We start from the raw sequence: 12,655 nt of genomic DNA on the forward strand, positions 1-12,655 counted from the left end.
TTTGAAGGTTAACTAATTCATTCACTTGACTTACGTCATAGCAAACGTAACGTTACGGCTTAGTGGTTAATGTTCAACCCTCAATACTGAGGTTATGCGTTTAAGCCCTGGCTGAGTAACAAATTGATTTTCCTTCTATTTGCTCAACTTGGTCATACAGTGAAGCTAAACCATTCAAGGAAACGAAACATCAAATATCTATAATATGATTTAACAAAAAAAATGATCTCGCCGTAGAATATTATTTTCTTAATCGGTGTCATAATGACGGTTTTTATATATTATTGTTTGTAATTGTTATTCGAAGTTTATTATATCAATATATATGTGCCAAATGGGAACCGTAAACCTGGCCAGATAAGGGATCTAAAATCTATTGATGTTAGATTAAAGGTAAAAATAAAACTCCCAATAACTACACAAAAAATGTATTTCATTAATCTGATTGTCAATAACATTGAACTCGTATACATGGTGTTCACGCGCCGCTGCGCTCGTAATACATTGTAATATAATTAGATATAATATTTAAATAAATACTTCACAAAGGGACGTAACAGCGACGCGATACTAATGCGAAGTAAAACATGATCAAATAATCTTTTTCTCGTATACTGATTCAGATATATTGATTTAGAACATTACTTACATCTATTTATGCCGTATCCATAAATTACTAATCGTATATTCGTTAGGTCTGCGTTCTCAAGAAACTTATCTATAAAAAAATATTTTGTGCTAGTAACATTATAGCACCACACAATAGCTGATGTTCACTCTCAACCATAGACATAGAGAATGGACTGTACACTTGACACTTGACATCTCCGTCAAGAATGGTTTAAATATCGAACTACATATATAGCTACAAAAAAGATGACAGTCCATTCACAACGCCTCTTCTCACCACTTTAGTGCACACAAATGTAAATTAAAAACTATGTAAAAAGCCCGCGTGACAAGAGTACAGTGTGCGCCTAACACAACCATCGCTACATATTAAATTGCACACTTAGAGTTCCTCCCTTGGCGGCTGGCACTGGCAAGAATATAATATTAAAATTCATAATTATTTGATTAAGAAATCCAATTCATTATTAATAATCAGTTATTCGATATTGGAGGCTAAAGTTTTGCCTTAAATACAATAATAAAATTTGTGTGGGCGTCAAACGTCAAAGTCAAACACACATCCAGTCTTCGATAAAATCTGACAGCCATGCAAGGGATACTATTTAGCACAAAATATCTGAACTTATACTACCTTAGAGTAACTTAAAACTATCGTATATTTATATTCCACCGTAAATGGGGTGAATATCGAGATCCCGCCACAATTAACACTAATACTGCCGAAATAATGCCAAATAATACTTGCTGCCATTACACGAATCGAATTTGCTGTAAACTACATTACTTCACTAAATAAAGGGGGCTCACAATTCCTATTACAAAGGATACATTCTCGTTGCTGCATAGGCCTTAGAAATGGTCGTTCCCTTTAGGACATTCAATTACATATTTAATAATAAATTGTCGTTTGATTTAGAGAAACAATAACTGGTGTATAAAAATCCATAGAGTGTAATTCGTGTAAATAATTTAAAAAAGAAATACTGGGTCACAGTGAATGCTACAATGCCGGGACATAGTATACGTTTGTTACTCGCCGTCTGCGCTGCCACGCCCAGCGCCTGCCGCGGCGAGGTAACGCCACACCTTCAGAGAAATTCACATTTAATAATTGAAAGCGCATTTGGTACATTTTGAACTATTAACAATGTGTAAATTAAACAGTCACCTTTTTACTTAATAAATTATGCTGTATATAATGTAAAAGAAGGAAATTCTGCTGCATATGAAAGACAAAAATTTGGAGAAGGTGGCACAGGATTGGTGCTGGAAGTTTTTCGTTTCAGAAGGCAACACTTTTTGGGTAACCGAGCCAGAAGTGCGAGTGAAATAGGAAACACACTATACATGCTCTACTCTTTCATAATATAATTACATATTAAATTAAAAGTTATTTCAGCTAAAAATAAATTTTATTTTTGTCTAAAAATTTCTTCACTTAAGAATGAAAAAGGTCTCTCAACTCATAATAGTTGAAAAGATCTAAAAGAAACAAAGCAAAATCTTTTGATATTTGAAATCATTATTTTAAACGGTAAAAAATTATGAGTCTAGTCGGTAAACACAGATCACTATATATACTGTTAAAATATACACATAATAAAATAGTATAGTTAAAAGAGAAAGTGTGTGTATATTGTCATATTAATGGTTTTAGATACTTGACATAATATATTCTAATATAATATCAAAAAAGTAATCACCTATGGCGAAAGATCCTGGTGCATAGGGTCATATCCCATGGAGCCGTCGTAGGGCGGCTGCGGCTGGTCGTAGGGCGGGGCCGGCAGAGAGTAGCCCATGGAGTCCTGCGTGGGCGCCGGAGACATCATGGGCGTGGCCGTGCCTGACGCCGCCCCCATCGAGTATGGTGATGCGCCTGCTGCAGGTCACCCCCACATTATAATACCTCATTATGAACAAATGCGTCTATGGCCTTAATCTTTCATAGTTAGTGAATAAACACACAATTGTTAAACTTTTACTTGGTCTAATTTTTTTTTCACGTTCATCTGCAATCAGCCATAATCAGATATTCTCTGAGGTTAATTTTGGTTTAATATCTTTAAAAAAATTAAGAATTGAAGCAATAATTACCAGCGGCCTTCTTCGCGGCGTAGAGATTGGCTTCCTCCTGTGCCTTGCCAATGTTCTTCTTGTAACGGATACGTTTGTTTCCAAACCAGTTGGAGACCTGCAGATTTAGTTTATAAAATAGAACATCAAATCCACGGAACTGGCGTGTTAGGTTTTTTTTTAGTTGCTGGCCTCTTAAAATCACGGAGACTGCTTAAAGTGAATGTATAAAATATAAATTTATTAACTTAAAAAATTGACATGCTTTTTAATTTGATTTTTATGTATTCACTAACATTATTATTTATTATTAACATTACATTATTCGTAAAGACGAATCATCAACAGATAAACGCTTCGCTTTCATTCAAAAGACGCATTTTGGTGTATTAATTGATTTATAATTCAACATAATAATACAATTATAAAACACAGCCAAAACATACTGTAACAGTCGCTCGTTTAAAAATTCATTATCATAAAACCCACCAGTCACATATCCATGAAACCTAAGTACTTTTAGAGTACCTGTGACACCCTAATGCCGCACCGCCTGGCCAACTCTGCCTTGACCTCCTCGTTAGGGTAGGGGTTAGCGAGATGGGAGTAGAAGTAATCGTTGAGGAGGTCCAGCGCTCGCTTGCTGAAGTTCCTCCTCTTCCTCCTGGCGTCGACGAAGCTGAAAGGCAGGCAATATGCAGTGTGTTACCTGCGAGACCGTGATGCCGCACTTGCGAGCCAGCTCCTCCTTAGCCTCCTCACTGGGGTAGGGGTTGGAGAGGTGCGAGTAGAAGTACTCGTTGAGAATCTCCGACGCTTGTTTGCTGAAGTTGCGGCGCTTTCGGCGCGCATCCAGGAAACTGCAAGCGGTAATCGAGGCAGAGGTTGAGCTGGGACCAAGTTGCTGCTTTGCGGATAATTATCATTCACTTTTCGGATAAATGGTACTAAATAATCGAAAATCAAAGAAAAATACACCAAAATAACATAAGGAATATTATTAAGTACAATTGTTTTCATAGTAGAATATACAGGTATAACGCAAGAAAGTAAGTTATTACCGTGAGCGAAGTATCATGACAGCCTCACAAGTCGATTGTTTCAGCTGCATTTGTATAGAACTGAACTTCTTGTGAATAATCTGCACCATACGCTCAATCTCCTACAATGTATAGAATTGTATTATATATACCCAACAGTCTTAAAACTTGCAATAATACAAAGTTTATTAAATTATACTCTATTATAACTATAAAGGCCTGTATTCCCTTTGATTAGTGCGAGTGCAATTGAAACATAATTCCAGATAATTAGTTCAGGTGTGTAATGCAAATAGAGTCCAATACTTGTTTAGTAACTGTTAAGTAAATTGACTTGTTCAATTGACGATAGCTGTCGATCAGCAAGTATGGACAAACATAGAGAAGCGCGATTGCAATTGGAAGTATTACTGAAAGAAGTATTAAATGCGGTGCTATCTGAAACCAAAGAAGTTTTGGTAGCAAGACCAAGAAAAGTATGGGTTCGAAAATGTATTAATGCAAGACCCTGCTGCAGCAGCTGCCAATCACCTGCAGTAACCACTAATCAAAGTGAATTCAGGTCTTAACATATAGTAGTATAGTGTCTCTATATTGTCAAACAACCAAAGCTGAAAGACAGCTGTAACTCAGTCTACTGAGCAAATATATAATCCTTTATATATTTACTTTGTGCTTTAACTAGATAAACAGGGATAACTAACCTTTGGAGTAATGGGCCGAGTACGACTCTGCTCTCTTAAGAGATTCATGACATGAGTAGTGAACTCATTGCAGGCATTTTCATACTTGTCAAGCTCCTGATGATAAATCTGTCGGATCTGCGCCAACTTCGCACGGTAGTCCGAGTGCTCAATCGCGTTATCTGCTTGGGCCACAGTGCCTTAAGTTGCAGCGGACAAAAAACATCTCATGCAACTCCGTACCATGTATTAGTATATATTTATAACCTTTACTCCCTTTTAATAAATAAAATATAATGTGTATAGTAAGCGTGACAACTGCAATATATGATTTATTTTAATGATAAATTTGTTTGTGTTTTAAAACAAATGAAACTAATTAAATTAAATACCATCTCCATATGTGATTGTTTAAATTATGCTTAACCATGCATTATTTATTCTACACTCTGAAATGGATTCAAGTATTTCAGTGGTGTAAATATGAGCAGGCTTGTTGTAAAAAAAATGATGTGTGACAAAAATAGTACTTTATATTTAAAAAATCCTATTTTATATTTATATTTAAGTTTTTACATATTAAGTAGTAAAGAATTGTATGGTGTTGGTGATATTCAAAATTATACAAATAACTTTTAAAGAAAACACTTTTTTAACAGGTTGAAGAGATGTATTATTTTGTTTGTAGTTGTTAAAAGTGTTTTCTTTAAATGTATAAAAGCTATGTTAATAAAAGACAATGCTATATCCATATAACTACTTAAAGATGCCAGTCTAAAATGTCACTATAAATTAAAGTGTTTCATTTAATTTAGGTATCTTGACAAACTTCAAATTCTGTCATTCAAATCTCTGATGTAAAGAATATAGATAAATAAGTGATGTTACAATTACAATGAGGAATACTCAGTAATTATTTTATATAAATCAGACAGAAGAAAAACCCATATAACTGAACTCATTAAATCATGCATGCATTACATAAAATCTGTTCGGGCTTAGCTTTTATAAACCACCACCCAAAAGCAATTCAATGAAATCCACTGTGCAATCAGTATTTAAAAAAATATATTACAAGACCCCATCAATCATCTAAATAAATAGATTTTATCTAAAAGTGGGCCATTCATTACATATTTGCATTTAAGTTAAGGTCAAAAGACTACAATGTTTTATTACACACCCCATTCTCCAGCAGCTGCCGAAGCCGAGGCTGCAGCACCAGCACCTCCACCCTTTTCAGGACCTGCTACACCTTCTGCTATCAACATGTTGTCTAATCTCATCAGCTGAGGGTCTGGTGGCTCCTCTTCTTGCGTGTTGCGAAGCGACAAAACTGTATAAAGTAAATGGTAAAGATATATTTTTAATTTGAGGCCTAAAACTTCATAAACATCATTCATCCATTAAACGAAAATGAATCATATATATAGTATTCGTTACCAGTTTTTTCCTTAATTTCACACAGCACTGAAAACAAGGCAGGTTTCATTCTATGACAGTTTAAAGTGTGCTTTCTCGCCTGAGCTTCATCTAGACTCTGGTCTGTTATATTCATTATTTGCTGTAATATCTCGCCAATATCCTGTTTCCTTGCTTCATTGTCACCTGTAGTAGGAGTGCCTTCGCTACCAGGCAATCCATAGCCCTGCGGTCCCATGAGGCCACCGCTATGCGCCATCATTCTATTAGGATCATCCATTTTACCTTAACACATTAATTTTACTGAAGTTAAAGCAGTATACACGATAAGGAATAAATAATTTAAATTCACTAACAACTGTAAAAAACAGAAATCTATAAAAATCTAGGGCTTCTCCCTCTGTAATAAAAGTAAGATGGCCGCCTCCTTTGTGCTGTCAAATGTAATATTGAAAAAGAAAACAAATAATTAAAACTAGTACTATCTCACTGGTGGTATATGTAAGTGAAAGAGAAACAACATTTTGTTTCTTTCGTTGACAGATAATAAAGGATAGACCGGTCCTAGTTATAAAAAAATAAATATACGAATGATTACGATTTTGTTCATTTAAAATTTTCTATTTTAAATAATAAGGCTATCTGGCAACCTAGTATGTTAGAGAGAGATTTTTATTTGTGAAAATGTTTAATAAGTATGGTGTACCCAAAATACAGTTTCTATAATTTCGTCACTCGATTTCAATTTGATATCGTTAATTATTGATATTTTTTATCAGTATTTTTTATATTGAGATTATTAATAAGACGAATGTTTAATATAATTAATTACAAAATGTAAACACTAAACGCTGCCAACTTCATTAGACGTGATGGTTGGCAACCAAGCCGAGTATTCGCAATTGGCAAATTGTCAATACTGTTGTGACGTTGAAGTTAACCATTACTTGAGCTTTCGGATTTCGGAATGAGATATTTCGTCAGCGAATTTGACTGTGACTGACAAGACACGAAAACGTGAAAATTAGAAACACGTCAAATTTCTTCACTCCCGGCTTACCATATGTGAACCTCAAAGGAAATTATATATCTTTATTAAATGAGACATATATTAAGCTCAGTATTTCATTGTAGTGTATCAATTAGCAAATCGTGTAAAAGAGCTTCTATTCAATTCAGGTTTTCGCACAGTGTTCCAAAGTGGGGTAGCAATAAGCTTCACCGTAAGATTAAGATCCACCATCCGTTTCGAGAAATAATTATGGCAGATCCTAAAATTGAGGAAATCCTTGCACCTTTGCGAGCCAATGTTAAAGAGCAGGGTGACTTAGTTCGGAAACTTAAAGAAGAAAAGGCTCCTGAAATCGACATAAAAAAGGCTGTCGCTGAACTGAAGGCACGAAAAAAGACATTAGAAGATAAAGAACTGAGTCTTGCACCTACAGAAGAGTGGTTTGATAGAGCCAAAATGGAAGATTTAATTAAGCGGAGGTTTTTCTATGATCAATCCTTTGCAATATATGGTGGTATTACAGGTCAGTTTGACTTTGGCCCAATGGGGTGTGCGCTGAAAAGTAACATGATACAACTATGGAGAAAATATTTTATTCTCCAGGAACAGATGCTTGAGGTTGATTGCTCTATCTTAACACCTGAACCAGTACTCAAAGCATCTGGGCATGTGGAAAGATTTGCAGATCTCATGACTAAGGATGTTACGTCTGGAGAATGCTTTAGATTAGACCACTTGATAAAGGCTCATTTAGAGAAAATAAAAAGTGAAAAAAATACTAAGCCTGAACTTAAAGCTGAAATTGAAGACATCCTTGTTAAACTTGATGGAATGACTGCTGATGATATGTCCTCATTGATGAAAAGATTTAATATGAAATCTCCAGTTAGTGGCAATGATTTAAGTCCACCTATTGAATTCAACCTTATGTTTAATACTCAAATTGGGCCATCAGGATTAGTAAAAGGCTTCTTAAGACCAGAAACAGCACAAGGTATATTTGTAAATTTTAAGAGATTGTTGGAGTTTAATCAAGGAAGACTACCTTTTGCTGCAGCACAAATTGGTAATTCATTTAGAAATGAAATATCTCCTCGCTCTGGACTTCTCAGAGTGCGAGAATTTACTATGTGTGAAATTGAGCACTTTTGTGACACAAAAGACCACCCTAAATTTGATTTGGTAAAAGATACTCAAATGATCTTTTACTCTGCTGATAACCAAGAGCAAGGTAAAGCTGCTGAGTTAATGACAATTGGTGAAGCAGTTTCCAAGGGAATAGTGAACAATGAAACTCTTGGATACTTCATGGCTAGAATTCACTTGTACATGCTAGCTGTTGGCATTGAACCAAAGAAACTTCGTTTCAGACAGCATATGAGCAATGAAATGGCACATTATGCGTGTGATTGCTGGGATGCTGAGTGCCTTTCTAGTTATGGATGGATAGAATGTGTTGGATGTGCAGATAGATCAGCATATGATTTAACACAACATTCTAAAGCAACTGGAATTCGTCTAGCTGCTGAAAAGAAATTACCAACTCCTAAACAGATAGATGTTGTGGAAGCTGTTACTAACAAAGCTGCAATTGGAAAGCAATTTAAAAAAGATGCTAAAGCCATCAATGATGCACTTTTAGCTTTAGATTCTTCAGAATTGGAGCAACTTGAGAGCAAACTTGATAGTTGTGGAGAATTTACCCTGGTCACTGCAAATGGAGACTTTACACTCACTTCTGATTTGGTTAGTGTAAAGAAGACTCAGAAAACGGTGCATGTTGAAGAAATTATCCCTAGTGTTATTGAGCCTTCCTTTGGTATTGGGAGAATCCTCTATTGCATTCTGGAGCATAACTTTAAATTGAGAGAAGGTGATGAGCAAAGAACTTATTTCTCACTGCCTCCAAGTGTTGCTCCAATGAAATGTGCTGTTTTACCTCTCAGTGGAAATGCAGAATTTCAACCTTTTGTAAGAGAATTGTCACAGGAGCTAACAGCAGTGGATGTATCCCACAAAGTAGATGATTCTTCTGGGTCAATTGGAAGAAGATATGCTCGAACTGATGAACTTGGTGTTCCATATGCTGTAACTGTTGATTTCGATACAATACCAGAGCCTCATACTGTAACTTTGAGAGAAAGAGATGGAATGGGACAAGTTCGGCTTCTTCTGTCTGATGTGCCTCAAGTAATAAGAGATTTGTCTAATAGTAAAATATCATGGTCAAATGTAGAAGAAAAATATCCAAAATTTGAACAGCAAGAAACGGTAAAAGGTGTTGCTGCATAGTTCATAAATGTTCTTTTAAACAGATGCTTTTATTCAATATCAAAAATATTTGCTTATTTATTCATAGTACTTATTAAGCATAAATAGTTATGATTTGAACTGTTTCTTCTTTCTTGGTAATCATTTTTATTTGTTGAACTGATAATGATGTATGTATATAGTTTTAATAAATAAAAAATAATATATAAACACCATATCTATTTTAATTATCAATTACATGTAAACAAAATAGAGGTAAAACTGTTCATTATCTATAACGACGATCTCTAGAACGAGACCTATGTCGAACGCGTTCTCTCGATCTCTCCCTGTGGCGATCTCGAGACCGGTCTCGGTATCTTTCACGGTCGCGGTCGCGACGATCACGGTCACGATTGCGATCGCGATCTCTATCATCACGTCTAGCTCGATCTTTTGCATATCTGAAAATTTCAAATAATTTATAATTGTTTACTCGAATCAGCTGTCATAGGCTGGGGTATCTTAAGACAGTTATTAGAAATGTTGATATAATTGAGAATAGGAATTAAGAGATTGACATACAAAGACAAACTTTATATATTATAAGAATTAGCTTGGCGACATATGTTTATGAGTTAAGAGATTATTAAGAATTGTTTGTTTGTAGTAGCTCATCTAAAAAACTAGATAAAGTAGTATATGAGGAAAATAGTGTCTGGATTTGGTAACCTTAATATTCTTTATATATAAACTTAATTATCTGAAACCCTGACAAAAATTTAACCGGCTTTTGATAAAGTAGTATCACACAATCCTTCAATCAATAAGTAAATGTTGTGATAAAGCTTTTTAAATATATTACCTATCTTTATCTCCATCTCCATAATCTCTTTTGTCTCTGTCATCATGTTCTCTTCTATCAACATCTGGACGATTTTGGTTGTAATTGCTTGCATTACCTGCTCGGTAGTTAGCAGCTGGCTGCTGTATGGGTGCCATTTGCCGGTTGTGTTCTGCTAATCTAAAAAATAAAATAATAATAAATATAAATTTAAACACATTTCATTTTATAAAACTGTAACATAAAACTTTTATATCCTACTTTTGCTCAATCTGTTTTTGAATAGGCACAGGAATTCTCGGAAACAATGTGCTGAACCAATCTAGCTTAATGAGCATCTGGCGAACTAAGGCGCCAATGGTGGTTGTGCCTCCGCCACCGGCTCTTGGGTCCACCTCTTCATCGTCATCTAGGTAGTCCACATACCAATCAAACAGATCTGCAGGAGGCTGGGTGTAGCGAATGTACATAAAACCTGAATATAAAAAATATTTAAAATTATTCTATATATACTATCAATCAACTCCTTTCTTATTAAGAGTATTAACTATTATCTAGACCCCTTAACTAATTATAGTATTTATTATACAAGATAAGTTTTATAAGAGTAAGAGCAATAGTTAATTAGTTTAGTTATAATTTTTGTGTTGCTTTGATTACAAAGTAAAGGAACATTTAAAAAATATATCATACCTACCAAGAGCTCTGATGTAGGGTGAGTCTGAGTGTTGAAGAAGTCCATTCACCTGTTTACGAGTCAATCTCAATGTATACAATTTGTACAAAAGGCAAAATGCAGTGGAAACAATACCCCCTGCACCTACTCCTCTTACCTGCGTCAAAAAAAATCTCATAAATTTATGGAAAGGATTAAAAGTTAGCCATATGGTAAATCAATTTCTCTTTTACTATTAAAAATATATAAAGAAGACTTTAAAAATATTGTCAAATTTCTGAAGATTATAGACAGGAACACATAAGAAATTTTAGATCATTAACATACTCACGCCGCCACACATGCCGGTCTGGCCTGCGGTCTTGCGACTGCCCCGTTCCCATGGCTCCAAATGCTTAACTTGGTAGTAAATTTCATCCACCACCTCATGGTATGTTTTTAACTTGAAAAGATGAACTGCAAGAGACCAATTGCTTACTTAAATAAATGAATACATTGTACAGCCTGACAGTCACATCACAATAGATGCTGAAAAATCAAACCTCTGTGCGTTGTTAAGTTTGCTTACCTACCTTTGAAGTAGCTAGAACCTTGAATATTGGCTAATATTAAAGGGTTCAGATTCATAGTCTGTTCATTACCCCATATTGGTAGAACATTATGCTGCTTACTAGTTTTAGTTGGCTTTTGTTGATTGAAATCTGTAAAACGGATGATGCATCATTTAGAAACACCCATAGGTACGCCACGATAAAATTATTTCGTTATAAGCACCCACCTTCCGGCTCCGACATATTCTCAACAAACAATACTTATCTTAATTAATTAAAAAGATATAAAAGTTCAGTAACTCTCGCCAACAAACAGTATTAAGACAAACAAAATTTTTACATTCAGAGCAAAGCCATTTTTACCACGCTCGGACTGGGACACAACCACACACAACTGTCAAGTTATCCTAAGAAAATGACATATCACCACACAACATTGAACGACATTTCGTTAGATCGTCGAAATATCATTAAAAATATAGGGATGTACTGTCCGATCGACTTATACGATCGGATCGGATCTACTAAGATTTTATAAAATATGTCATTAAATGTTTATTATGCATAATTTGCACAGCTGGCAACTCTCAAATCCAAATTTAATGCGAAAAGAGAAGTCGGCGGATACCAGTTCAAAGTAAATTATTGGACTGGTATATTAAACGGGCTATTTATTGATCCTTTCGAACTGTCCGGAAATTTATCTTCTCATAGTTATTAAAATTTTTGGCAAAACAATCTCCCGAACTTAATGGAAGACTGCCCTGCATATAGGGTCCCTAATGTGCAGGGCAGTTGTACGGACGTTTGTACCCTAATTTAGAGTACAAACGTCCATGCTTATTTAAATACCACGTATCCAAATAACTGGGTTTGAGTCCCATTTTGTGGCCTCGTCGATCCCCGGATTTAAAACCACTGGACTTTTTTTACTGGGGAAGTCTAAAGGAAGAAGTGTATTAAAAAAAAATTTAATTTGGTAGAATGTCGAGCGTGTATTAGAGACGATGGCTGACAATTTGAACACCGGTTGTGAATAAAGCTCGATTTATGTATCTTTTATTTTTTAGTCGTATTTACTCTTTTTGCATCTCAATAGCAATAACTTCGTAGTGGTATTAGATCAAATGATGTATTACACCATTTCGTAAAATGCGCTTTAGTTTAATATTTATATTATATATTAATATATTTTATATTATATTTTTCTCTGAGTGCTGGAGAGCTATTCCGTGCGGGGTTCAAGGATTGTCCATTCTTTCTGGGATCTTCTGTTTAATATATAGGATATTAACCATGATCAATGTTTTAAAATAGCTAAATAGCAGCTCACCTCCAGAGCCCAGTCCCCTCAAATAGAACCGTCCAACAACATGCTAGCATTAGAGCAGGTTGCACTATTGTAAACTTAAAAGCTTACAATATAATAAATTTGATCAAATAATCAATTGCTTAAAATCCTTAAATA

General features: G+C 35.0%; 3 protein-coding genes across 7 annotated transcripts; 1 reads left to right on the forward strand and 2 right to left on the reverse strand.

Moving 5' to 3' along the window:
• Window positions 1-412: 412 nt before the first annotated feature.
• Window positions 413-6,312, reverse strand: LOC110991808 (homeobox protein extradenticle). 4 transcript variants are annotated; one of them, XM_022257320.2, is made up of 8 exons: window positions 5,876-6,312; window positions 5,616-5,768; window positions 4,454-4,632; window positions 3,771-3,871; window positions 3,419-3,569; window positions 2,731-2,827; window positions 2,337-2,512; window positions 413-1,719 (listed from the first exon to the last, which is right to left on the reverse strand). In XM_022257320.2, exons 1-7 carry the CDS (start codon window positions 6,132-6,134, stop codon window positions 2,337-2,339), a joined length of 1,116 nt encoding a protein of 371 aa, XP_022113012.1. In that variant the 5' UTR covers window positions 6,135-6,312; the 3' UTR covers window positions 413-1,719. The 4 variants fall into 4 exon arrangements, with proteins under 4 accessions (XP_022113012.1, XP_022113011.1, XP_022113015.1 ...); XM_022257319.2 differs by having other exon boundaries at window positions 2,337-2,515; XM_022257323.2 differs by having other exon boundaries at window positions 4,454-4,614; window positions 5,876-6,311.
• Window positions 6,313-6,839: 527 nt separating this feature from the next.
• Window positions 6,840-9,191, forward strand: LOC110991891 (glycine--tRNA ligase). Its single transcript, XM_022257455.2, has one exon. The coding sequence runs from the start codon at window positions 6,954-6,956 to the stop codon at window positions 9,156-9,158; it is 2,205 nt and encodes a 734-aa protein (XP_022113147.2). The 5' UTR covers window positions 6,840-6,953; the 3' UTR covers window positions 9,159-9,191.
• A 150-nt stretch (window positions 9,192-9,341) lies between these two features.
• LOC110991892 (pre-mRNA-splicing factor 38B) lies at window positions 9,342-11,608 on the reverse strand. 2 transcript variants are annotated; one of them, XM_022257456.2, is made up of 7 exons: window positions 11,415-11,606; window positions 11,209-11,337; window positions 10,968-11,092; window positions 10,658-10,793; window positions 10,222-10,435; window positions 9,982-10,140; window positions 9,342-9,580 (listed from the first exon to the last, which is right to left on the reverse strand). In XM_022257456.2, the coding sequence occupies exons 1-7, from the start codon at window positions 11,428-11,430 to the stop codon at window positions 9,406-9,408; spliced, it is 954 nt and encodes a 317-aa protein (XP_022113148.1). In that variant the 5' UTR covers window positions 11,431-11,606; the 3' UTR covers window positions 9,342-9,405. The 2 variants fall into 2 exon arrangements, with proteins under 2 accessions (XP_022113148.1, XP_045488109.1); XM_045632153.1 differs by lacking the exons at window positions 9,342-9,580; window positions 9,982-10,140 and having other exon boundaries at window positions 10,243-10,435; window positions 10,654-10,793; window positions 11,415-11,608.
• Between the last annotated feature and the right edge of the window lie 1,047 nt (window positions 11,609-12,655).

This window comes from Pieris rapae, chromosome 2 (assembly GCF_905147795.1).
Source record: "Pieris rapae chromosome 2, ilPieRapa1.1, whole genome shotgun sequence".
NCBI classification, from domain to species: Eukaryota; Metazoa; Arthropoda; class Insecta; order Lepidoptera; family Pieridae; genus Pieris; species Pieris rapae.

What these genes read in the sequence shown, in the direction of transcription:
- LOC110991892 (XM_022257456.2), bottom strand. An exon ending in AGACCGGCATGTGTGGCGGC is followed by an intron (nt 10,794 to 10,967) that starts GTGAGTATGTTA and finishes TTTTTGACGCAG; the next exon opens with GTAAGAGGAGTAGGTGCAGG. An exon ending in GGAGATGGAGATAAAGATAG is followed by an intron (nt 9,581 to 9,981) that starts GTAATATATTTA and finishes TGAAATTTTCAG; the next exon opens with ATATGCAAAAGATCGAGCTA.
- LOC110991891 (XM_022257455.2), top strand. Translation starts at nt 6,954, where the DNA reads ATGAGACATATATTAAGCTCAGTATTTCATTGTAGTGTATCAATTAGC.
- LOC110991808 (XM_022257319.2), bottom strand. Translation starts at nt 6,134, where the DNA reads ATGGATGATCCTAATAGAATGATGGCGCATAGCGGTGGCCTCATGGGA. An exon ending in GGCAGCTGCTGGAGAATGGG is followed by an intron (nt 4,633 to 5,615) that starts GTGTGTAATAAA and finishes CTGCAACTTAAG; the next exon opens with GCACTGTGGCCCAAGCAGAT. An exon ending in CTCGGCCCATTACTCCAAAG is followed by an intron (nt 3,872 to 4,453) that starts GTTAGTTATCCC and finishes TATACATTGTAG; the next exon opens with GAGATTGAGCGTATGGTGCA.